Raw genomic sequence first — 26,382 nt, forward strand, 5'->3', positions numbered from 1 at the left:
CAGGCTTGCAAGATTGCATTCTTCACTTCCTGTGCCAACTTCCTATTTTCTGTTCTTGCATATTGTTATTTCCTTTTTTTCTTTTTTTTTTTTTCCAGTCTTCACTGCATTGACCAACTCTGGAAAGAATTAATGACTGACACCTTTGTGCTTTGGGTCATTTTTGAGATGTTAACAGTGTTAGTGTGGGAACCATACCATTAAGGTCTGAAATGATATACAATAGGAAAGACAAATGGTTAACATAATAGGCTTCAATATACAAATTCCATTCCTTATTTAGCCTGTTTGACTCTTTGAAAGCACCTAAAACTTTGTATGCCTACATTCCTCATCTGGGTGCAATAGCATATACAGTGAAGGTTCTGGGGGCCTCAGATCCTGAATAATAGAGTTAAATAGAGAGGCTTACTGGTGTACACCTCTTTCTGCCTACAAAGCTGAAGATGATCTACTACCGTATGACAAATCTGAGGTGTTTCTAGGGACAGTTTATCTCTATGGATGGCATCAGTCCTCTGTCACAAAATGCAAATATGTAACTGCCTGATTTAAAGTAAAGACACAAGAAATATTCTCAAATCTTTCTAAATTTGTAACATCTTACAGGTATTTTCCTTCTGTGCAAATGATGGAGATTTGCTAGTAACCTGAACTGCCTACAATGAAGGAAGAATTATCGTAAGACCCAGTTTAGATTGGCATGTTTGGTAGTTAAGTTTGGAAAGCATCAGCAGCCCATCCAATCTACTTCTGTTATGATTAGCTGTGGAACCACATTCAGGAATGGTCTAACTTATGTACGAGCAGCCTCTGGACATCTGGGACATTACAAACCTGACCATGTCTTCAGATAAGCCTGACAGAGACAGCTAGCTAGTGACCTAGTTCTATATTGGCCGTTGAATAGTGGTGTAGATGTGTATCTGGCTAATGTCTCACATGTCCTCCCAGCTTATCTTTCATTTGACAGTAGCAGGAAATAAAGTTGTGGCATTTGAGAGACTGGGTGTAGCAGACCGACAGAGCACAGCTGACAGGATGTAAGAGGACAGGAGTTTTTTCTAAGACTGAGGCTATTAGTCAATACATTCCGTTCCAGTGCCTCCAGACATCTCCTCTGTCCTTCTACAGGACATCTAGTTAAAACTCACTCCAAATCTAAACGTTCTCTGCAGCCTATGCTGAAATAGTTATTTCTTTCTTCTTTGTCTCACTTCAAAAGCAGTAAACACTAAGAGGACCATTTTCATCTCTAATAAGGAGTAAATGAATACCCATTTGACTAATGGCTGGGCACCTTCATCTGTTACTTCCTGTTCACTGCAAAGAGCTCTTGCCCTAAGTGTTCTGGAAGAACATAAGAATCATATAATAAATTATAAATTATACTCTGGAGATTCTGCTACAGTCATCATAGTATTATGCCATCTAAGTGCTTTCCTGTAGCAGTTTTGCAAATTGGGGAAAATTTGCCATATGCATATGGCATGGAGATTTGATCAAAAGGCAGAGAGGAAAAGGATGATGTTTTATTAGCCACTATGTAAACCATACAGTTCTGCTCCATATCTTGAAAGCCCCACAGAAAGCAAAATGGTAAAGGAAACTGAATTTTGGATATACTGCATGAGCGCAAAACTACAGAGACCAAGAAGTCTCCTGCTAGACAAAACGAAGCTGGCTCATTCATACCTTTCCTCTTCCTCTCGAAGTAACTGAAACGTGAAAACATTTTAGGAACAAATGATTGTCTCTAGCTCCTCCAAGTACAAAGTATCAGTGAAGTGTCACTGCATGAAGAACCTAAAGAAAGAGAAAACCCAGCACTTACCAACCCTATTCACTTCACATTAGTAGTACAAAATTTTATTCATTCTATTCACTTCAGAATACCTGTTCAATTGTTCTCAACTTCCTGCCTTACTTCTCCCCCATGCCCAGCAATTGCAAAATATTGATTACCAAAAAGGAAAACTCAGCAATAAAGGACAAGATCCTGGCAACCGTGACTAGTCCAAGATTAGCAGATAGAGGAACTTCTCTCCAAAGTGAGGGATTGCTTTAAATTAGTCTGCTCCTGTTCTTGTTAGGGAACTGAAAAGAATTTCAAATTAAGAATAAAGCAAAAAGCTGTAAAAATCAATATCCGAGTGGCTTTGTAATCAGATAAGCTATTGTGTGCTGAGGGCATTCCCTCCAGGACTACAACGCCTGCTTACTCCGTTGGGCCACTGCCCTTCATGGTCTTCTGCATTCACGAATCTTCAGCTGTGAGATCCTTGAGGATTTATTCTGCTCTACTGGCCAACAATCACACTTCCAGCATTTCTGCATTTCATCATGATTGCAGAGCTGCCAGCAATGCAGTGACAGAAAACCAGGCCAGCTTTCTTCAGGACCCACTGACTGCCAGCCTGTGGGGGCTTCGCAGCACATAACAGTGTCTGAGTTAGGAGGCCAGATCCTGTACATTCAGCAGAGGGAAAAAGGCATTTTCAGAAGACATTTCCAAACAGAAGGACTTAACTGGATGCTCTGAACTGCCTGCTGAAGGAACTTCTATCTCACTTATGGGGACACCATACTCCCTAATTTAGACAGTTAACATAGGTGGTATGGTTATGCCCCATTATAACTAGCATTAGAAGTACGCACCAATTTTCCGTTGGAGGTCTGGGACCGCTTCAGTGTAGCTAAATACAAACTCATCCAGTTTTTCCAAGCTGTTTTATGGGTAGTGTAAAGATGTCACTCACAGTTGGTTTACTTGGAAAACATCATTAAGGCATCCACTGCAGGAGAAAGAAACACAATAGTGTTTAGGGTAAAACTTGGCCTTTTTTGTTCTGTTTGTTGTCAGCTAGTGATATTCATGTGTGCTTTGAACCTCTGCCAGCAGAGATGCTTTTGCACCAGTGAGAGCAAAACCAGGTCCCCAGAACCTGGGGTAGCGACTACTACTGTTCTTTCAAGAACATAGCGTATAGCTACAAACACCTGTGAAGTTCAGTGTATCCCTTCCAAAAGAGTGCCTGTCCCAAGAACACAGGAAAAAAAAAAAGGCAGATGTTTTGCTTTTTTATATGGCTGCTTTTAACACAAAGACCTTTGCAAACCGTAAACATACACAGGAACTGTTTCAACAATACTGTAACATACAACTAGATGACACCACACAAAGATTACCTAACAGGGCAGGACCTCAGCCTTGATAAAAGTATTTATGTTATCGTAGTGAATGTTTAAGTTACAATACTGCTGAGAGATCCTGAGCAGCACGCATGGAAGAAAGAGCATGCCTGAGAGGGATTAGCAGGCAGACATGGAAACTGACTCTCTCTTAAACCTTTCAAAGCCTGCCCAATCCTCTTAAGAGGAAAACTTCCTTTTGTGCCAAAACACAAGAAATAAGCTCTTTCTAAGGGTGTCCATACAGTCATATTTGGCCAAAAAAGATAATGACATGATACTTGGGAATTTGGAGACAAGAAGAAACTGCCTTCCTGGAAGGTAACCAGGAATATAAAGGAATGAATGTCTTAGAAGAGCATTTGGGTAACGTGAAGTTGGACTGTCGTCTCTTACATTTACGCAGCCCTGTACAGATTCCATCGCTGCACCCATAGGACACTCCCTGTGCTCCAGGGCAGCTTCTGTATAATCACTGGATTCTTCTGCATGGCCTTTCAGGGATAATTATTCAATGCAATGAATCCTGCAGCAAGCATGCAAAGAGGCTGAAATGTCACCGAGGCATGCTGAGCATTATGCCAACAGATATCCAGGAGCCGGCTAGCTATGGAAGGGACATAATGTGACTACTAGGCATACTTCCCTTAATGATTAGAATGATAATTTTTCTTTCAAACAATGATTGCCGTGCATCCTCTTTCCTCGCAGCCCAGACTCACCAAACATTCTCCCCACACTCAAAGGACACACAAAAGCAACACTGGCCAGCTCAAAGCAGCCTTCCCTCCTCCACCTCAGTGAGGCCACTTTCCAACTCCAAGAGGGTCACAGCAGCTTCCCTGGGCTCCGAGCGGAGAGGCAAGGCCTCCTGCCATCCTTCCTGCAGCCCTTCCTCAAACAATCCAGCTACTGCATGCAAACCACCCCACAGCCACCATCTTGAGGCAACTACCTCATCCTGTGAGGAAGAGCAGCAGGGCAAGATGGACGCCCTCTTCACTGACCAATCGGAGGTGCCCCAGAGCAACACCCATCCAATGAACACCCATGGTCAGGCTCCCCAGCTTCCCTCAGCCAATCAGCTTCCAGGACTCACCAGCAGTCAGGCCCCAAGGGCGGGCAGAACAGTCCCTTCATGCAGCAAGATGGCAGGATGGGGGTGGAAGGGAAGATGAATGCGAAGATGTCTGGGCCCTTCCCCACAGGGCAGAAGTGCAGCAGGCACACCCAGCCATCCTCCAAAGTGGAGGCAGAGCTGCCCCTTCTCCTCCCTGCTTTCATGGAGGGCAGGAAAGCTCACTGGCCACCTAGGCGTTTCTCAGTGGTGCTAAAACCACCGCCTGCCCTCACCGCTTCCTCTTCACCGCTCTGTGTCACTGCTGCCACTTGACTGAAAAGAGCAGGTCTGAAAAAGAGAGCCAAAGCTTGTTCTTGGTTTATAAATTTTTATTAGCTGGATAGTGTACACAGTACTTACAATTGCATCTATTAAAGACCAAAATACACTTGAAAAAATGCATCATATAAAAAAAATTATAAACTTTTAACTATGTACAAACTTTACCTTACATTACATTAATCTCAGTGCCCTCCCACACCCATTCACAAAGAAAAGATTTTCTCCCCCCCCCCTTCCCCCCCCTTTTTAACATGCAAGGCCTTAAAGCCATTTAGCATCACTTGAGGACCATTTTCCACATCCCATTCTTTACACTCATATAAAACTGGTTTTTGATCGGTTTGTTGCTCCAGTGCTCTCTGGGTCAATCGACCACGTTTCTTGTTCTCCTCGAGCCTCTTCTTTTATCCTCATCCACTCTTTTATGCACTCCCAAAGTGGAGTTTTTGCTCAAGTGTAGCCAATCCACAAAGAATTCTCATTTAATTACTAGAGAAGTTTGAACTTGATGATGTCTCCAATTTAACAAATTTACCCAGGAAAAGAAAGCAAACTTTTTTGGTAACATGGTGTTGACCGATAACTCCAATCCCACCAAGCAAACACTACTTTTAGAAGTGAATACACATAACCCAAAGCAAACGAAAAATATGACAGTAGCACTCAGGCTTTTACATCACTATTTAAAGTATTAACAATAAGACTTCCTATATAACACAAATCCATAGGTCTTAATACACATTCTACAACAACGGATCAGAAAACCTATATATGAAGGGCTTATTGGGAAAAAAGTTCTAGCTGTTTTGAAGAAGTTTACAAGTTCTTTAAGAAAAGAAGTAATTACTCATTAAAAAAAATACTTATGTCAGAGCAATAATCTTGCTTCCCTAACTTTCAACTCTCAGAGGGGTTACTCCAGAGATTAGCCATCAGTTGAAGAGCAGAAACGTTATGGAGAGGCTATCTTACTCCAGCACAGAAATATTCCTCCAGCACATGAATACTCCACTGACAAAATGTACAGATGATCTAAAAAAATATTTACAATAATGCTGCAAATTCAACTAAAGCAAATTTTTTGTTATTCCTTCACTAAAAGAGAGCTACATATTTCCTGAAATGAGTGACCTCACAAGAAATGCTAGGTGAGGATTTCATAGTTGCCAACTGAAGAAAATAAGCACCATGCTCTAATTGGCCAAGTATTTTAAGGCGGAAGCAACCAAAAGCACCGAAGATGCCATCAATGCAACAGAGGTAAACAAATGCCTTTTGAATCATTAGAAGAAAATCCTAATGTAAGATCTGTGAGCAGAGCGTTAGATTGCTAATATAATTTAAGACAAAATTGAAAGAAAGATTTGCATGTCAAGAACGAGGCCACCTCCTCCCATAGCTGCAGGTGTCAAACAGTTTCTTTCTCAGCTTCAGTTCACCATGTCAGCTGGGGTGTGGGTAAGAACATGGAACTAAAAATTCAGAAAGAAAATTAACTGAACTCCATAAATCCAGCTGCCTAAGTACAAATACCAAATCTGCATTTCTTCTTTGTTCTTTCACTGGCTACGTACTTCCACAGATGGCTGACCTAAACACTGTCATCCTTAGTATCTCAACAGGCATACTCTTCCTCCAAGATTGCCTGCTGGCAATGTAGAATCTAACATATCTCCACATTTCTGCTCCCTCCTCTTGCATTTCTTCCCATCTTCTCATACTCTTAGGTCTATTGTTTTTCTCTTTTACCCCAAGTAAAGAGAATTTTCAAGGCGCTGTCTTTTTGTATCCTCCCAGTCTTCTACAACTTGCTAATTTGTCCTCCATTTTGCATTTAGTCATAAGCTTTCAGTAAATGGGAAAAACATAGGAGGGAGATAATATGGGTTGTATTTTTCAAGTTTCATTTACTTTTTTTGTCACTTGAAAACAGAGTTCACTGAATCTTCCCGTCCTTGGATGCTTTCCTCAAAAACATGCCACGCTACTTTACCTTTTCAGGTTCATAATCATCTCCTGCAATAACAATGCCTGGCAGTATTTCCAATCCCATGCTTAACTGCCGTGATGCAGTTTTGTTTTCGAGAACACAAAAATTGGAAGAGATGGGACTACAGCATGCAGGTGATACACAGAGAGCCTGTAAAACTCATTCAAAATAGGAACAGACAGGCATGGAAAGATGCAAGTATCACCTGGTAAAATGGTTATGAACTACAGCTTCCATCGCCAAATTTCAAATCAGTAAGAATGAAGCAAGCTTAAAATCTGTAATGAGCTATGGAATTAAAGATAAAGATACGTTTTGTCAAGATACTCAGCCAGAAGCCAGCTATAGGTCATGAAAAAATCCTTTTTTTAAAATGTAAGTACTCCTCCTTCATTAAGTGCCACTTTTTTTTTTTTAATTTAAAGAGGATAGTCTATAAAAAGCCCAAAAGGTTCATCAATATCTGCCTTCATTTGTTTAACAGTCCTTCAGTTACATCAGGATGAGCTAAGTTGAGTTGTCCTATGCTTCTGCTGTCATGAAACAATGCCTCCCTCTTTGCAGAATGAGAGAATTGTAGAACTGATTTAGAACAGACATCAAGAAACACCATCACAAAGATGGTCAAGTGCTATCACTCCAAGGTTGCAGATTTTATGTCTTTTGGAGGAACCATACACTGGACTGGCAAGTTAGAAGGAAGATCAAAAAAAGAAATCCTTTCGAAGAGACTCACTTAGCATTTTTAATCCTTTTTATACTAGCATCCACTTTTCTTCCAAAGCAACAACCACTGGCAATAAACATACCAAAAAACACCAAGAGATTGCTTTTACTATTTAAATCCTCATCCCCACATCACCCTCTCCCCTCTTACTTCTTGGAACAGATACACAATATATCAAGTCCTGTAATAATCTTGAAATATTTATATCATTGTGACTGGATGGCTGAACTTTTCCCAGAGAAGAGCTTGCTGTTTACAGATTTTACAAGGTGGAACTTAAAAGAACCCCCTTCAGTTTCTGCCAGTTTCAGAAGTGCAGATGCAACAACAGGAAGCAGTTCAGTTGACAATAAAGTCCAAAGGTGTAAGGAGTGGATGTAAATAACAAGTATCTGCTGGGAAAACAAAGTACCGTGGTATAGCCATGTCAGTGCTGGTTGCTATAAACTGGATGATGTCTCTGTACAGAAGGGCCTTAACTCCAAGAGGTCTTTGCTGGCCCTGCTTCAGCATGCCAGAGTTATTGCTGATCACCGAGTCAGTGGCACACTCTCACCCATGGCCAATCTTAATGCAAGAGATGTTTAAAAGAAGAAAACAAACAAACAAACAAAAGGCATGAGCAGTCAGACTCTGAAATCCCTGCGCTGGATCAGAAGAGTATACTGAAAAAGTCATTAAGTTTCTATTTGTTGAGTCAACTGCAGTTAAAATCTCGACCACATACTGAAAACGTGGTGCTTGTTCTGTAGAAAAGGATAGGCTGTGGTATGGCGATTGTCCCACTGAAAGACTCGCTTGATACACTGGAAAGGTAGGACAGACTTGCAGAAAGGACGGGAATTCTATTCAGTTATTTTTTTTCTTTAAGCAGTGGTTAGGAGACTCTGATCATCTGTGTCATCGCTTCTTCATTGGCCTGAGTTGGATCCTACAGATTAAAAATACATATCATGTTGTAACTTCAACATTTTTCCGTAACAGCAGAGAGAATCACACACAACTCTATCAAGAGGAGATACTCCTGCCCCTCCCCTTGATCTTTAAACATGTCATATTTTTCCTGGGTTTTACAGGCCAGCATAAGAGAATGGGATATTTAAATCCTAATAGTTCTTAGTAATGTGTTGTTTCTGGTAATAGGGAAGACCTTGTACTGGTCTAGAATCTGGGAAGGATACCACTTCAGAATAAGAAATATTCTCCCGCTAAACCACAGGACTACTTTAAAGCACTAATCAACAACAGAATTTGCTAATTCTACTCTATTGTGTCCCTTCCTTTGAAAACCTGTCTTCACTTTTAATGTAAATCAATATGCAGCTAAGAATCAGATATTCACATTTTTTAATTTTCCATCAGATGTACGATAAGATGTCTCTACCTTTAATTCACGTCCTAAAAAAATACTTCTGGTATGCAACCAGAAAGTCTGCAAAGATTATATTTCTTAGGACAAACAGATACAAGCATTCTCTGAAAAACAAAGTTAATACATTTCCATCAATATTACTATAATTTAATTACTCAAGGCAAAGAGACACTTGCTGTCTACATGAAGTGAGACAGAAGGTTTCTTTACAATGCCTGAAACATAAATTCAAAGGCAGAGGGGGACAAAGGTCAGCAGCCTAGCCCAAAAAAGAACAAACAAAACAGTACAAAGACACCTCTAAAGCGTATTCTGAAGAACTGGAATTGGCAGTTGTCCAAAGAACAGACAAAATTCTACTTACCTGCATATGAGGGCTGTCTTTTTCCTTTGGTGAGAAGAAGCGTCCACCTTCTCCCCGCTTCCTGGCCATGGCATGACGATGCCGAGATTCATGCAAGTATTTCTGCAACAATACGAAGGAGGTAATGAGAGACTAGCCTACTATTTCTAGTTCAGTACTTTCAATAAGGGAAATTCCTGACTGCTAGAAAAGCCTACCCAGTCTCCGTCCTTCCCCAAAGATAAAGCGTTTACAGTAAATGCCCATTTGCAATACAGCTACATACATATTCAACAATTAAAAGCATGCAAAGGAAGCAGGACTGCCACCAAGGGACTTAAAAAAATTACTTCGATGTAGCTTATGAACACACACAAAAATTGAAGAACACTTTTAAGATTCCAGTCCTCATTTTCCAGCACAGGTGGTTTTCTGTGCCTTTCTCATAGAGCAACCCTGTATTAGATCCGAGTTATATTCTCACCCTTCTTTCTTTGGGAATTTTTCCCTCTGCTTCAAGCTTAGCACGTGCCTGCCTCCTCTTAAGGATGCGGTGATACTGCTTGGCATTTACATAGAGGGGCTCCTCTTCGAGCATTTCTGCTCCAGGCAGAGGTATTCTCTGGATAGCTGGTACTGATCCAGCTCCAGGTACCATCTGTGCAGAGAAGAATATGTTTTTAGTACTTGCAGCTCAGAACACAAAGTGAATGCAAAAAAGTAATTAAAAAAAAAGTTAAAATGGAAAGTAAGTGGTTTTTGTTCAGATAATGCACCTACTTAAATTGAAAGGAGTAACAAAGTTGTTCTCAAACTACAGAACAAATTTAAAACAAATCAATTGCATCTCAGTTCTGCTTGGTGGTTTTTTTTCTGATAATGGTGAAATTTCAATACAATATACAATTCTATAACCATGTTACTGCTTCTTGTAAAATTAAGCATTCTGGACATGCCCATTGCTTCCCTTTCTTTTTGGTTATCACTTATTTAATTTATATGATCACCTCAGAGCATTTCTTAAGCAAATACTACTTGTAGAGCTGCTGACATCTAGTGGGGACGAACAATAAAATTCACATTAAAAGGCATCACTACAAAGAAATAAGAATTAGCAGAAAAAGCCCTCTTATGAATCAGAGAAACAAATACTAAGGGATCCTCAAGAAAAGCAACAGTTGATTCAGTATTTTTAAACCTCTACTTATCAGTTAACAGCTTATTTTGAATTTCAGTTTCTAGATTTCTGATCTCAATAATCTGCTGTGGGAGAAAGAAAGTACAGAATACAGAGATCCCAATAGGACACAGGCCATTAAAACTGAAAACTGACATTGTTTAAACTTTAAACTAATGGTAGCTGCTGAGAAGACTGATCATATTAAGGTGACATGAATCTCAGCCAACAGTTTGTGTACAGACATCTTAAACCTCAACCTTTAAGAAGACCAATGGGAAGTTAAAGACATACCATAACCATTCCACCTGAATTGACAACATTTCCAGCAACTGGCAGTGTCACTGTGACAGTCCCTTGTCCACTACTGGTTGTATTGGTGTTGGCTCCCGTTTGGACAATTTGTGCTCCAGCCAAACTGGCTGCTGGAATGGTGATCATGCCTGTAACAGGGACTGTAACTTTAAGAAAATAAAACACAAAAGGAAAAAGAAAAAAAATCCAAAAACACGCACACAAAAAGAAGGGAACACCATTAGTCCCACTTCTGTTTTTTACTCATTCATTCTTCCATAACAAGCAAAAAATTTAGAAAAGCATTGCAAGTTATTAACTAAATTCCATCACCTGGTCCTCATACTTCTTATTTTTTGCACTTGTATCTGCACAGTAATCCCAGTGTCAGGTAAGAGATCATGTACTCTAAGATGTAAAAGCAAACTTAAGAGTTTCTATTCTAATAGCCCTTGCCAAAGAAAAGAGCCATATTTTATTCTTCTGGGGAAAGAACCGCAGGCTGAATTCCTGTATAATAACATAAACATCTCTTCTTCCACACACTATGCCAACAATTCGTATCACAGCACTCACAGCACTACTATCATTGCAACTCAGTGTTTTCTTTGACAATAATTACAAGGCAATAAAAACCTATCAAAGAGATGTTAAGAAGTCCTGCCTCCTCACACCAAAGCTCATACCTTGTTGGAGAATGGTTCCATCAGCATTAACTGGCTGATAGACTATGGTCTGGCCTTCAGCTGCTTGTGCTACCTGTTGTCCTTGAACTGCTATTTGTTGCTGGGTCTAAACAAAACAAAGAACACAGTAACTTTACAAATTGCTTATTTTTCAAATTTTACAATTCCTGAATTAACACATGGTGCTTAAGGTGTTTCAGGCATCTATTTCTTTTGCTTTATTACCAGCATCAAGAAATAGGATGGAGCACAAAGCAATTGAACTGTAGATAAAATACCTAAAGCACATATAACATACTTTTTCTAACACTGTATTATTTAATATTGAAAGAAACAAGTTCTAGGTTCCCGGTCTCACTATGAATATGTTAAAGGAAGAACTATTCTGCTCAGAAATTTAATTTTGGTCCTAAACAAGAGAATCAGCAGAAAACCCAGGTATGACTAGACTACTTCACAAAATGGCCCAAGTATGAAATTAGCAATACTTCATGTTTCAAATTTCAACTAATAGACAAAAACAACCATGAACCAATAAAATACAGAAACACAATGAATAAAAACATGCAATCTATTTATTCTGCCCCAGAGTTACGTAGGAAAACACTACAAAAACAGGAAATTTATTCTCAAGTTCTCCTCAATATTAATAATTCCTCTGTTTTGGTTTTTTTTTTTCTCTTTTTTTACTTAACCACACCTTAAGTCATTTGTCAAGTTTCTCTTCCTATTTCTCTCAAGAAAACCCTTTCATGCTGGTGCAGTTACCTGTGTCTGGCCAGCAGTAACTGCAGTCTGTGGCTGCTGTATAATGATCTGCTGGGTCTGGCCCTGCTGCCCCTGTACCTGCACAGCCTGCCCACCTTGAATCTGAATCTGACCTGGCTGGACCAACTGAATCTGTGGAAGAAAGAGTCAGAAAGGAACATTAACTATGCCTCTTATTTCTCCCTCCTTGGCCTCAGCATTACCAAATCATCTCTGAGGATGATTTACTGTTGCAAAGAAAAAGAAAGCACTGATTCTTCTCTTTTTCCACTTTAAAATGAAGAGTTTTAATTTATTCCTCCCTGTGACACAGCAGTCACAACCATACAGAATAGAGGAAACATAACATGCTAGTGTCATTATGTCATAGCAGTTCTCCACTGCTTACACAATAAAACAGTCAAAAGAAATAAATCATTCACATGAAACTAGGAATAATAATACTCAGGTGAAAGAAAAAAAGAGGACTAAGATTTAAGATATCGGTAGAGTGTTAATTATCCAGCATACAGAAGTACTCCTGGATATATATACAAAAAATATATATATTGTCTTCAGCTTTGCAGAGAAGTCTTTCCACCATTGTGGATCATTTCTTAGATTAGAAAAGAGGAACTGGAATATGGCTTGAAGCTTGTGCTTAAAAACCCAGTTATGGATTTTCCTCCAACAACCAGACTGTAAAGAACCTAACACAAAATATAGTGTTTTTCAACAAAATAAATTTTAAATAAACACTAAATAAACTTCTCAAAACACCGAGACATCATGTGCCTTCCTGGACTGTGCTGAACTTGATTCCTAAATCCCATTCTCAAATCCCTAGAACACTTTCATTATGCCACTGTTACAGTTCTTCCCTTTGCTTTTGAGGAACACACTTCGAGCACCTGTTTAAATTTAAAAACTGTCTTTTAGACAAATATTTCAAAATAATTGCTTCTAATAAAATCCATCTTCTATACCTTCTACAGTATTACCTTCTGTGCGATGGAAATGTTTAAATTCACCTTCAGCCATCACATATGAGATGAACTCAAGCACAAGAGTTATTTTCAAGAAGCTTTCTTAAATAAATAATAATTTAAAAAATCCTCTTTCTGAGCCATAAATTGAGTAGGCACCAGATCACCAACTATACTGCAAGGGCCAGATAAAATAAAAATAAAAAAACCCAAACAAAAAACCCCAAACCAACTCCAGCTGTATTTTAATGGACTTCTTTTAAAAGGTTTGCACCATCCCATAAAATACAAAAATCAAATACACAAAGAATTCTCATTGCATTCTTAACACGCAGCTCACTGCCAGATCCATAGCTGGAGAACAACCGTCTTTGCCCAGTTTATTTTAAGAGTGCTGAGGCAAACATATTATCTGCCAAGGTGAGAACATCACAGTTCATTCTCTGCAATTTATCTTAAATAAAATTAGGATTATCTCACCTGCTGCAGTCCCTGTGTTCCAGAAACCGGGACTTGCATGATTGTCTGGCCCTGACCCCCAGGCACAGCCTGCACCATGATGGGCTGGCCGGTTGATGTGATCAGCTGACCTCCGCTTACTTGTACCATTAGTGGTTGACCCTGGACCTAGGAAACAGGAGAAAAAACAAACAGAACAATGAAAAAGTCTGCTGACGTGAAGCCAGAAACTGAAGCGGCTACTGAGGCTAAATGCTTACCTATTTTAATGCGGTGACCAGAGAACCTGAGCAACAGTCACTAACCTGGGTTCAGAATCAGCATTGAGTATCTTTAGTTTCTAAATCTTTTTCCATGATGTACTACTGGATTTAGTAAATTATCTTTTTCTGTTGCAGTCTAACCAAAACTTGCAAGTCTAATTGCAATAAAGCATGACAAGCACGGCTAAATTTTCCAGACACAATAACTATCTTCATGCACAGCCTGCGAGCAAAGTGTAATAAAAGAAACTTAATTATCCACATCACTATTACTAATCTTTGATTGGGGTTCCTTATGAGAAAAAGCTCTAAATAAGCTATTCTGACAGAGAGATTCTGAGGTAGCTTCAACTCCCTCCAACTACATGCTTACAACATTTCCATTTCCTAACCAATATATAGCATGCAATGTTCTTAGAGAATCTTTTCATGGTTATTAAGTGAAATTATAAATATAACAATGCAAAATGTATTTCAGTAAGGAAGAGTGAAAGAAAATGAGCAGCAGCCACTTCTTAGCCCAACAAGGCTTACAGCAGATTTATAAATTTGGCATAAGAGTCTCTGGACTCCTGGACCAGGTATGTCTCTGGTTACTAGAAAAAAGGCCAATGAAAAGAAAAGCAAGGGGAAAACCTCTCTGTTTAAAAACCCTTACCCGCTAAGTCCCCAAACTCCCCAAAATATATCTTTGAAAATAGCATACCTCCACGGCTTAAATGTGAAATGAGTCTTATGAACTAGGTAATCACTCTTTACCACGCTCTGAGTTGTTTAGAAACAAGAGCAACACAACATGATAAAAAGTCACCGAGTTCTTGGGTTTTCTACCTGTAAATTTCAAGAATATGCAATAGCGAACGCTCACTCTTCAGCCACTGTAGAATACCAGACTAAACATCAGTACAGATTTTCAGCACATACTGAACTACCTAAAAAAAAGCTTCATTTTGCATAGTTCAAATACCTTAGTGAATTATATGCTAACACATCTACGGAAACCACTACAGTTATGCCTCAGTGATCAATGCCCTACATAGAATATTGCAACTTTACAGGTCACCTAATACCCTTGCGACACTGTTCTGTTCTTCAACCTTGTAACTATCGCATACAAGTGTGTCCCCCCCCCAAAAAAATCAGTAGTACTTGTTTTGAATTACAACAGAGAGAGAGAGAGATAAGCATGCTCATGTCAGCCACAGAGAAGCACAGTCAGCAGTACAATATCCAATAAGCAGAAAGAAAAACGATACATTCCAGGATTCTTGTTAATGTATTAGAACAAGCCAAAAGAAAAAAAAAGGGGGGGGATGGGACACGGACGGGACATAACGATGACCGGGAGGCCACAGTGACCCAAGCAATTCAAGTCAGCCAGCTTTTCAAATTTTAACTCTGAACATAAAAAATGCTGTGTTCAACTTTACACTTGGCAAGACCATTCTAGCCTCTCGGAACTCTCCTCCTCTGAAGAATTAAAAACCAAACAAAACCAAAATACTGAGTGAAAAATGCACGACTAAGCTGCCACGGCTATGCAGGATTTATCCACTCCTTTAAAAGCCTCCTATGTGAGCTAATGAAATGAAGTTTGCAAGACAGAAAATACTTCACATTGAAACAAATAAGGGTTTGAAATAACCTTGCATTTCTTTCCAGTTTGTGATGTATTTACTGTTAGGATACATACTTCTCCTGGGTTTCCCTGTGTTGTTCACACGTAAATAAGAAATCGGATCTCTCAATCCCCCAGAGGCCAATATTGTCCCCAGGTGCCCTTTTTAATCACATATGAAAAAGTTTCACTCTTCAAGCTCACGGGGGTCATCTACCACCTCTCTCTTTCTTTCATGTAGTGAAGACACAGAACTCACAGTGGATATCAGAAATCTAATCTCCTTGAAACTACAGGAAATCTTTGGGTTATATCTCAACTGTTTCTTCCTCATCTTGGTGTTTTTTCCTTTTCACTCTCATTTCAACCACTATTCATTTTCAGAATTACAGCAGCAGGAATTCACAAATTCATCAGGGTTTCTGGCATGCACCTGAGATCCAATGAAAAGCTATAATCCCATGCTCTTCATGGAAAACCCTACAGCTAGCGTAAAGCACAGATACTACTGCTAACAATTTTTCCTTTTCCTATTTCAAACCCTGGAAAAAACACAGCATTAGATATGTGGCAATGGTGAGAGTCATGCAGTGCTCACAAACACAATTAGAGAGATCACCACTACCTGGAGGGTCTGGACTTGCTGGCCTGAGGCGGATGCCACCTGGGCCTCAGTCTGCAACTGGACAGCAGTGACACCACCCTGCTGCTGGGAATAGGAACAGGAATAGCTTGAAACATGGAAATGCACAGCTCTGACAAGAGATGACGACACTTTGCTGGAAGAGGGTGAATTTAAAATTCATACACACTGCTCTTGGAACATAAGGAATGTGACTATGTTTAGCAAACCTGAGAATGGAATACCGACAAAACTCAATATGATACTGATAGGCTTCAATATCCCAAACAAAAATCGCTTACAAAGAACATGAGAGATTATTTTGCAGAATTTAAAATCTCAGCTTTAGTGTTTCAGACTGCTACCTTTCTGCTTAGTGTTTCCTTTCACTGCCCAGGTTTCTTACTGTGAAAGGGTTCCAGATTTTTGTCAGACTTGTTAGTTACAATAAAGGCCATAAATTCCTTTCTGCACAGAACAGCAGCACTATAGCTTGACTACAGTCTAAGCTTCATCTATGTCACCCCTGCATCAATGTCTTCCCACCACTGACCTTGAAGGACAATCTTGAGAGGCTGCAAGAGCAGTTACATCCAGAAGTCTTTTCTATCTTTAGCCTCTTTAGTAAGAGTCCCAAAATAATCTGTGTTAACTGTGTTAGCATTTGGGAGATGAAGGACATCTCTCTACTAAAAGCTGTACTACAACAGGCCTGAAAAAAAAAATTATTTTAGAAAAACATTTCGTAGCAAATACAACACAGGCTTTAAGAGCACGTACTAAAAATGAAACAAGCCAAGGTATGTTTTTACCTCCCTTTTACCTACTAACTACAATACTATCAATGTTTTTACCTCCCTTTTACTACTACCTACAAACTATCAATAAAACCAAATATATATTTGGTTATCTGCTGGAAGCACGTATTTTTGATAATTCTTAATATATATTTTTTTAACCTCAAGTGCAATCTTGTTCTGACTCAAAAAGTCAACTTCAACTAAATTAAATGGAAGAAGCTGGTCCCCGCTATCAAACACTCAAATAGGCTGATGACAAAGCTAAGTATATCTCACTGAAAACATAATCCAGTGGCTCATTCATTTGCATGACAAACTGAGAAACTCCTCTTGCCTTGAACTAGAACAAACATAAGCTGCAAAAAAACTGAGCACCAGCACAGCTGATCTGAGAATGCATTACTATATCTGAATGGCTGAAGCTTAACAACAGTAAAAATCTATAAGCCCTTAAAAAACCCCAGCCCTACTCATCTGCACATCATGACATTAACTAGAAACTTCTTTCTGGAATGGATGAATTCATCCAAAGCTACATGTTTTGTTGCAATTCCTGTACTGTGTTCATCTTGATCCACCTGTAGTTCTAAAACAAAGGATCTCAATAAATACTTCTTTGGAGAAAGCTGGAGAAAGCCTCTATGGGCTTGAACAAAACCTATTTCAATTTGGGGGGGAATCTACATTGTTCCTTGTGGACAACTGACTGTATTAATATTCTGTTTCCTCCATTTTCAGAGAGGATTCGGTACTTTCCTCCCATCACTACCAGTTTGCAAACTCCCTACGACACCGAAATTTGGTAACTTGTATACCTGCAATTTTATTAATTTAATATTATAATAAGTATTTGTTTTAAAAACATCTTTACTCTGACTTCGAGTCAAGTCAGATCACTGATCAGGTGACAGAAGTCAGGTAAAAACATATCCAGACAGTATCATGAAGCATCTTGCTGGTTCTGTGAAACTCTGAAAAGTAGAAAAAGATTTGTAACTCAGCACTGGCAATGCCAGCCTCACCCGTTATCACTTTCCATACCTGCTGCTGAATCTGTCCAGCCTGCACAACAATCTGCTCTGTGGAACTGTTACTATTCGCTGTGTACTGCTCCATAGCGCTTCAGTTCCAATACGGTGAAAGGCACACCTCGCTCTGTGTATCTGGCAAGACAAGTTAAAAAAGCATATGATTATTGTCCCAAGGTTTGAAGATTAGTATTATCTTACAATAGCTGAAAAGCAAACCATCTGCTGACATTGAGGTCTGAACCACACAGTAAGAGCCGCTGTTTAATCAAGGACCTACCTCTTTCATGGTGTCACGTTACTTTCATTAACAAAACTGGAATTGTAATTTCAAGAACACGTAACTTGACTGAGAAGCAAAAACTATCTCAATCTCAACTCTGTCATTATCTTCAGTGAATCAAATAGTAGCTATGAACCTGTTTATCTTCTTGTTTTCCCCTCGAGTCTGCGTATTCTGGGCTATAGACAGTTGCCTACACTGCATTTTGGTGGAGCAGAGTGGTGTTATCACCAAAAAACCCTCACAAAATACAAAGTTTAGGTGTAAAACCAAACTACATTTCAAGAATTCAACACAGCTAAGTGAAACTGCCTCTCCTTCCCCAACTACGCAGCACTCCCTCCTCCTATCTCTTTCCTCTCTTCCTACTTTCATATATTTTGAAATTAGCCAGCAGACTTCTCACTGCTTCCATCCTTTTACTGCCTCTCATTTCTTGGACCCTTGCCTACACATATGAAGAACACACCGTTGAAATAAAATACTTAGTTCCATTACCTCCTTCTCCCTCACATTTCTTCTCTTCTCAGTTGATCAACAAGGGAAGAATTCTTACTATTACTTTTAATGAGGTATTTGATTTACGCTATGACTGAACAAGTACCTGCTACATTAGCGAAAAAGCAGCCTGTAACTTAATCTTTTAAGTCTAAAGCAACAAAAAAACCAGGCCCCTTCAGTTTTCAAAGAAATGCACACAAAATTTATTCACAACTTTAACTAACTGTAACTGTTGCTGTGGTTACTACTCTAATGACACCTCTCACACTTCCTGCTCTTTAACTTTAAAACATGCTTTGTACTTCAGTGTCTTGCATTTATCTTAAGAACACTTCATTTTTTCAATCAACTTACTCCTCGCTGTGACCCAAGAAAACACGCAATGATTTTACATGTTGTTTTCTTGCATGTTAACACCAAATGCCGCTTACCTACAAAAATAAACGATTACCCAGTAATGTATCATGACAGACCAGAAGCATGCCTATTACAGGGGGCATAATACTCAGCCATAATAATGTAAGAACCTTCTCAGTCCCTATCAGATCTGGTTTTCAGAATAAGGATGTAATGACGCTAACCCTGGAGATCACAAAGATATCTGAGTCACAGCACTGAAAGGCACTACATTTTACTGCAATTTTAATTCTATCCTTGGCCCATTTAGTAACAGTTTTTCACAGCCTGCCAGAATAAAAGAAGTTTAATATTCTTTCTGGAGATGATACTGTCTACCAAGGTTCTCATTTCAATTTTGCACTGTATACTTAAATTTCTGCCCTAAATGCCTGTGGGCCTGTCAGAAAACAGCTCCCACATTTCATTCTTCAGGGAAGTATTTCAATAGCAAGCACAGGATGCCAGTCAACTGTATTTGCCAAAAGTTTGCCAAAGGCTTCCTTAACACCACAACCAATAATCAAGCACAGCCGTACCTCTCCTTGGGAATGCTTCTTCACAGACCCCCATATCAAGCCCCTGTCTTGTTTACTTAAAGTATTCGCAGCATTGTAATCCTAACTCTCTGCACCAGCTGTGGCTAGCCAAAGTTACAAACAGAAGATTTTTACATGTGCTGGATCGTAGTCCTCCAAGGGATTACTTCACTCCCTTCATTAAAACACAGAGCACCAGCGTAACTATACCGAAGTTAAATTTTAAAGATCGGTGATCTGCTTCAATGGCATGCTCCTCCCACGGCTGATCTCACCAGTCGGCTCCTCCTCGCTAGGCCCTTGGTCTGCGCTGAAAATGACTTCGTATTCTAGTTCCATCAGTATATATTCATATAGACATATACATATCAGGCTGTAGAAGCTACATCAACAACCATTCTCCTGGCAAATAAGCTATGCTAAGAACAAAACAGCGTGATAAACTGTGCTAGGACTTGAGCTAGCTTGAAAGCATCATTTTAAAACGTGTTGCACCCTGAAGCGATGTTACTAAATTGGCAGAAGTTTCTAGGGCAGACCCTGTCAATCTACCCAGATGATTGTCGTCCTCTAAGGACACCAGCGGAGGATAGCCACCCACGCGAAGCCAAAGACAGGATTTCACTAAACAGCACAGACAGGCCACAATCTTATCTCCCACTGTTTGGCAGAATAAGACATGTGGGACCCGGATTTTGTTTCCGATCTCCTTATCAAACACGCAAGTCAAGGAGTTCACCCTGGGACGTTTTTATTTTACTGCAGAAAGCCCCAGACCTGGGGATTTTCTCGGCCGGCAGAGCACGCTGCGCTGTGCTCAGGCGGACGAGGCAATGCCCTGCAGCTCACGGAGGAGAACGCGAGGTAGCACCGGGGCCCCTCGCTCCCGCAAAAAGGGCTGTTCCTCCTCACTGAGGAGCTGGCGACATTTGGCGTCCAGGTGCGTTTAGGGGAGGCGGGAGGGGGAGTGCGCACGCCCGCTTCACCGGCACGCTGGCAGCCCCGGGGAAGAGGAAGGGGGGCAGCGACCTGCCCCCGGCGCACACTCGGCGGCTTCCCCCACCTCTCCCGGGCAAGGCGGGGAGGGCGGGGGGGGGGGGGGGGAGGGGAGGAGGAGGGGCAGCCCGGGCTGCCCGCGGCCCATCTGTCAGCAGGGCCGGCGGGGAGGCTCGCCCGCTCCGCTCCCCCCGCCCGGCCGGTCGAGGGCGGGGCCCTGCCGGCTCCCGTCCCAGCGGCCCCGCACGGGCAAGGCCTGTCCCCGCCAAGGGAGGCCGGCCCCGCCGCGCGCCTCCCCTCAGCGGTCCAGGCCGCGGCCGCGCCTTCTCCTCCGCCGCAGCCGCGCCTGCTCCTCCGCCGCCGCCGCCGCCCTCGGCCCCGCGCCCGCACCTCCCGGTACGCTCCGCCCGCCCCCGTCCCGGGCCCTCTCCTCCCGGGGCCCGGCGCCCCCAGCCCCTCTCCTCCCGGGGCGCCCCCCCACCCCCGGAGGAGCCGGGCCCCGTCCCCTCGCCTCCCCCAGTGCCCGGCCGGCCGGCCCCGGCCCTGCGAGCGGCCTCCTGACTGGTCACTCGGCCCCGCCAATCCCGGCGCTGGGGCCGGCGCTCGGGGGCTCCATATTGGCTGCTCGCACTCACCGTGCCTCGCTCCCCCGGTTCGGGTCCCGCGCTGATTGGCTCCGCTACCGGCCCCCGAAACCCAATCAGCGCCTCCACTCAGCCGCCGCGCAAAATGGCGCCCAACCCCGAACAAAGGCGAGGGAGGGGGCGGGCACGGGCGGCGCAGGCGCACGACGGCGCCCGCCCCGGATGGCCCCGCCTCCCTCGTCGCGGCCCTTAGCGCCGGGCACCGCCCACCTGCGCCCTGCCCCGCCGCGGCTACTGCGCCTGCGCCCCAGGCAGTGCGCGCGCCTCTCAGGGCCGCCGCGGCCCGCAATGCGCAAGCGCCGACGGAGGCTCCACCCCCTTTCCCGCGTTACTCTAGGCTCTGCCTCTGAACGTCTTGCGCATGCGCGGGGGCGACGGTAGGTTGGTCTTCGGAATGTTCTCGGCGAGTATCATAGAGAGGGCGCTCCTCCACCCTGCCTAGAGAGGCGAGGGACGGCGGCCATTCTCGTGTGACGCTAGGGCCGCAGTGGTGGAGCGGAGGAAGGGCTGGGCTGGGCTGGGCTGGGCTGGCTGATGTGGGGAGCGTTGGGCAGGTTCTTCGTGGCGCAAGCCCCGGCCCGGCGGATCGTTCTTCACAGCGTGTCCGCGGGTGTGGCCTGCTGAAGGGTTTCCTGAAGGGGCAGGGGTGACTTGGATGGAAGGCTTGAGGGTGCCAGTTGTGTGGTGACCCTGGGTTGGGGCCTCCTTGCACCTCGTGGGCTGGAGCTGTGGGGCTGCAGCGGGAAAGCTGCACCACACTGTTTAGGGGTACTGGCCTCTACCTTTGCTGTTTTCAAGGGGTGTCTTGATTGTCCCAGCTGTCCCATAGATAAAGCCTTGCACCTTCTGGCACACCAGCTTATTGCCTAGGTTGGGGTTCCTAATAATTCTGTTTTTCTCTCATCTTTCCAGCCACAGAAGTCTTCACCATAGCCCACGCTACCATGGCCACCCACTTCTCCAAGGATCAGGAGGAGAGAGTGCGTAGAAAATGGGTTATGCGGGCTGTTGCTGTGATATGTGGCTCTGTAAAGAGGCCTTCCTGTTAATTAGAGGCCTAATAACATGGCAGCTGACTGTACCATGTAACTTTTTGGAGGAAAGTGGCTGATACTGCTAAATTTCTTGTGCTTTTGTGCTTATGTCAGTGATGCAGATATTGTACAACAGCACAGAGCATACCTGCTTAACTAAGTGTCTGGGGATATCCAGTACTGACACACTGATAGTATGCTGAAGGTGTGCACTAATCCAGTTGTACTCTCTTACATAATTTTCCTTTTCAAGCATTGATTTTGTAAAATGAACCGCTGAGCTGTCACGTGACACTCATAACTGATCTTGTAGAAAAGATAGTTATCTGTATGTTGGGTTCATAATTCATGCCAACTCATTTACTTGTGAACTGCATCTTAAACTTGATGCCTTACACCCGTTACTGTACAGGCTTGATAAATTCCCTGTTACCTGAGTCCACACTCAGCTTATTTTTATTTACCCCTCTGTTTGTGGTGTTTTCCAGATCAAGTGTGTTAAGGGGGACCTTTTCTCATGCCCCCAGACGGACTCACTGGCTCATTGCATCAGCGAGGACTGTCGCATGGGTGCAGGCATAGCTGTTCTTTTTAAGAAAAAGTTTGGCGGCGTACAAGAGCTGTTGGATCAACGTGAGTGATACACGTGGGGTGGACATGCAGGAGCTGAAGGGAAAACCTTGATTTCCAGCAGTAAGGGTATTCCAAGCTACTTGGGGTGCCGGGGGGATTATGTACTGGAGTGTAATTGTTTTAAAAATACCTTCTTCATTTCCTCACTTTAGAAAAGAAGACTGGGGAGGTGGCGGTTCTCCAAAGAGAGGACCGATACATTTACTACCTGGTAAGAGTGGAACATTACTCAGGCACTTCCCTGTAACTAAACTGTGTTAAATATTATGATGAGGACTTTAATAGTTGTGAGTTTTTTGACTATGCTCTTCTAAATAAGAGGTGTGAGATGTATTACTCAGATACTGCTAGTTGAGGAGAAGCCAAGCTCTCTTGTGTATGTATATTTAAACTTTAAATTGACAGAACTAGCTGCTAAATTATACTATTTTAAGCTGTGAAACATAGTTCTTTTTCCCTTCACAGTAGCAAGTCTGGGTGTGGAGTTTCAGAGTGTAGTGGAATGTGTTTTTTAAAAAAAGAAAAGTTTGCAGTGATTATGCCAAAGGCACAACTGACCTTTTACATTTATACTTAGATTACAAAGAAGAAAGTTTCTCACAAACCAACGTATGAGAATATGCGAAAGAGTTTAGAAGCCATGAAGGCTCACTGTCTAAACAATGGAGTTACTGACATTTCCATGCCTAGGTAAGAAAATTCATTACTGCTGTGTCAGTACTTCAATGTTTCTTGCGTAGGAGGATGTTTGAGAGGTGAAGTAAGAGTTCAGGTATCCACTTCTGTTCAACAACCATTCTCCTGGCAAATGAACCACCCTGCCATGAAGTAAGAGTTCAGGTATCCACTTCTGTTCAGTTGTGCAAATGAAATTTGCATTTCCCAGTGCGTTTAAATGATAGCAAAACATACAGGCTTGGTTGTTTCCGTATTTTAACTGCATTATGTTGATTTATGGTGAGCTGAGTTAGTGCCACGTAAAATCATAGCTGCTTGAAGGGCTAGTTGTTCATAGCATGCTCCAAAAGAGGCCATTACAGCTGTTTTGATGTCTTATTTTCCAGGATTGGATGTGGACTTGACGGCCTGGATTGGAATAAAGTTTCAGCAATACTTGGGGAGGTGTTTGAAGACACAGATATAAAGATCACAGTTTACACTCTGTGAGCAAAAGAATTTAGAGAGCGCCCCATTTCCCTTGCTTTCAGGAGTGGAAACCTGTTAACTGATGAGGGGGGAAACTGCATGCTGAGCACATTCTTCGTCTGAGCGTAGCTCACTCTTGTGTTGTCAGTGGCAGTGGCTTTTAACAACAACAACAAAAAAGCTCCAGAGCAGCTAATTTGGGCTGTAGGGTTCAGGGAGCCTGTGAAGAAGGCAGGGGTGTTGTGGTAACCCTCTGGGAGTTCCCCGTCTGTCCCAGCAAGCCACCAGATGTCACTGGTCCTCCACAGAGCACCTGCCTGCACTAGAGTTTCTGCTTAAAGCTGACAGTTGCTGTGCAGAGTGAAATTGGAGCTGTCTGTTGCTTAGGTATTCCTTGGTTTGCAGTTACGGTTGATAATGATGAGCTGTGGAGCCCTGTCACTTTTTTTTAAGGTTTTGCAATGTATCTGGCATACAGTTTACTTACTCTGTTCGTTACAGGATTAAAAATTTAATTTCTACCTTCTGGCCACAAATAAAATTTTTTGTTATGAGATTGTACTCGCTAAGAATCACGCTGCCAACATTAAATAAATAGCTCTTCAGTACTCTGCTGTCAGATCAGAGAACAGTTCTTTTGAAAAACATACCTATGTCTGTATGTGTTGTGGCTGTATTCTAGAGGAACACTCGGTCTTGAAGCGGAATGCTGGAGATGTGTAAAGACACCTTGTGGGTGCATTGTATACCGTGTAACTGGTCTAGTCTGCAGAACTTGGTTTTCTGAGAATCCACACATGAATGACTGTGCTGTAAAAAGTCGTAGGATGGAGTTTAAGGTTTGTTTTTCATGTTTCTTTTCTACTGTATTTGTAATTTAGCTGTTACATGTAGGTTGGTGTTTGATGTCACCAGTAGCAAAAGCAAATCAGTTACACGCTTAGTTCATCAGACCATTGGTAAATACTTCATTTTTGAAAGCTTGATTCCAGTACTGGAGAACTATCATGTACTCTGCATTTCCTTTATGTTTGGTTTTCCCCACCCTCCCATAATAACAAATCTTTTTGACTTCTCTCCTACTGAATGCCCAGAAAAATGCCAGATAAGTTGAATAAACCTAAAAGATGGGACATAACAGTTGAGAAGTTTTTAGCATAACGTAGGGTTTCTAATTGGTTTTTGACTATGAATTGAATGGGTGGAGCGTTTTCTGTTCTGAGCATTGTGGGTTAATCTGTATCGTGTGGTTTCTTTGCTGATGCAGATCTGCAAATCCTGTTTGTGTCTTTAAGAGCTTCATATTATTACTCTCCCTGTTTGACCATCCTTTGTAAACTTGTTTTTGGTGGATAATTGCTGTAGCTAAATACACAACTTAAAAAAAAATAAACTCAGTAAGACAAATAGGAACTTGGCGTATTAAGCTGATCAAGAGTGGACATCAAGACTGCTCATTGATTTAGTCCCTATGCTTACTTATGTTTGTTTTTTAAATCTAGTGGCAAAGAGATGAGATTCACAGTGACTCCACAAAGGTGTTCTCATTGCCGCTTGTTTTTTCTGCCTTGAAAATTTATGCCAGAATGTAGCGCAGTTGACTGAGGTAAGAGAGAGGTGCGGTCAGCAGTTTTATGTGTGTGTGTCTAGCACCATTCCAGCTTGTGACAGTGCAGGGGAAACCCAACATGAAGAGCTGATTGGAAGAGTGAACCCTATCTGACTCAGTTTCTTAGCTGATGAGCATACCTGTGATTCTTGTTTGGTCTGTGCCTTGTTATATAGGGAAGGCGATATGCCCATATTCTCTCTCCCACACTTGTATGTACTCTTGAAATTCTTCTGGCATGTAGTAATTCTTCCTTCTCATCATGCTGCACTTCAGCTACAAAATATTTCATACCTGGCTGTCCCAGGATTTCTCACTTGTCAGATTAAATTTAGGACCTCTTGCAAATAGAGAAGAAGAAATAAACAGTGCTATAGCTTTTTCAGTGACTTCCAATTTTATTTCACTTTGCTTTTCCCAGTTTTATATCACAAACATCATTGAACAAGGGGAGAAGGTATGTGATGTATTTGAAATCAAGTACTGGGGGCTCCATCATAATTTAGAATAGACCAGTTAGCCCTAATTTAAATCATGGCTCTGATTATTGAGGAGGACAGAGGAAGAAAACCTTTTGTTTCATCTTAAATCCCTTTCTTTTTAACATTTATGAAGTATGTACTTTCTAAAAGCATTTATCTAATTGGCAGCTTTGTTCTAAGATCTTTTCTCGTAAAGTAGTCCCAGTATGTGAGGCCTACAGTCTTTCCTGTAGGTCCACTGCGCTCCATTTCATTCAAGGCTTTAACCACACTATGTTGCCTTCTCTTTTACTATCGGCAGAGGCAGCATGGGGTTTTTGGGGCGGGGAGGGGGGAGGAACAAAATAAATGAAAAAATTCCAAACACCAGAGATCTGTGTTATATATGTATTTGTAGTCCATCAGGGCCTAGT

At 42.0% G+C, this 26,382-nt stretch overlaps 2 protein-coding genes across 16 annotated transcripts; one reads left to right on the forward strand and one right to left on the reverse strand.

Moving 5' to 3' along the window:
• Positions 1-4,631: 4,631 nt before the first annotated feature.
• NFYA (nuclear transcription factor Y subunit alpha) lies at positions 4,632-21,214 on the reverse strand. 11 transcript variants are annotated; one of them, XM_072844962.1, is made up of 10 exons: positions 21,057-21,214; positions 17,720-17,841; positions 15,882-15,962; positions 13,397-13,543; positions 11,952-12,083; positions 11,184-11,289; positions 10,498-10,664; positions 9,511-9,684; positions 9,048-9,149; positions 4,632-8,242 (listed from the first exon to the last, which is right to left on the reverse strand). In XM_072844962.1, the coding sequence occupies exons 2-10, from the start codon at positions 17,792-17,794 to the stop codon at positions 8,189-8,191; spliced, it is 1,038 nt and encodes a 345-aa protein (XP_072701063.1). In that variant the 5' UTR covers positions 17,795-17,841; positions 21,057-21,214; the 3' UTR covers positions 4,632-8,188. The 11 variants fall into 11 exon arrangements, with proteins under 11 accessions (XP_072701063.1, XP_072701062.1, XP_072701061.1 ...); XM_072844961.1 differs by having other exon boundaries at positions 15,879-15,962; XM_072844960.1 differs by having other exon boundaries at positions 15,882-15,965.
• OARD1 (O-acyl-ADP-ribose deacylase 1) lies at positions 20,229-24,400 on the forward strand. Of its 5 annotated transcripts, none has more exons than XM_072844976.1 (6): positions 20,229-20,365; positions 21,978-22,045; positions 22,588-22,732; positions 22,885-22,943; positions 23,310-23,422; positions 23,797-24,400. In XM_072844976.1, exons 2-6 carry the CDS (start codon positions 22,010-22,012, stop codon positions 23,897-23,899), a joined length of 456 nt encoding a protein of 151 aa, XP_072701077.1. In that variant the 5' UTR covers positions 20,229-20,365; positions 21,978-22,009; the 3' UTR covers positions 23,900-24,400. The 5 variants fall into 5 exon arrangements, with proteins under 5 accessions (XP_072701077.1, XP_072701074.1, XP_072701073.1 ...); XM_072844973.1 differs by lacking the exon at positions 20,229-20,365 and adding an exon at positions 20,681-20,817; XM_072844972.1 differs by lacking the exon at positions 20,229-20,365 and adding an exon at positions 21,412-21,442.
• The last annotated feature ends 1,982 nt before the right edge of the window (positions 24,401-26,382 follow it).

This window comes from Ciconia boyciana, chromosome 23 (assembly GCF_034638445.1).
Source record: "Ciconia boyciana chromosome 23, ASM3463844v1, whole genome shotgun sequence".
NCBI classification, from domain to species: domain Eukaryota; kingdom Metazoa; phylum Chordata; class Aves; order Ciconiiformes; family Ciconiidae; genus Ciconia; species Ciconia boyciana.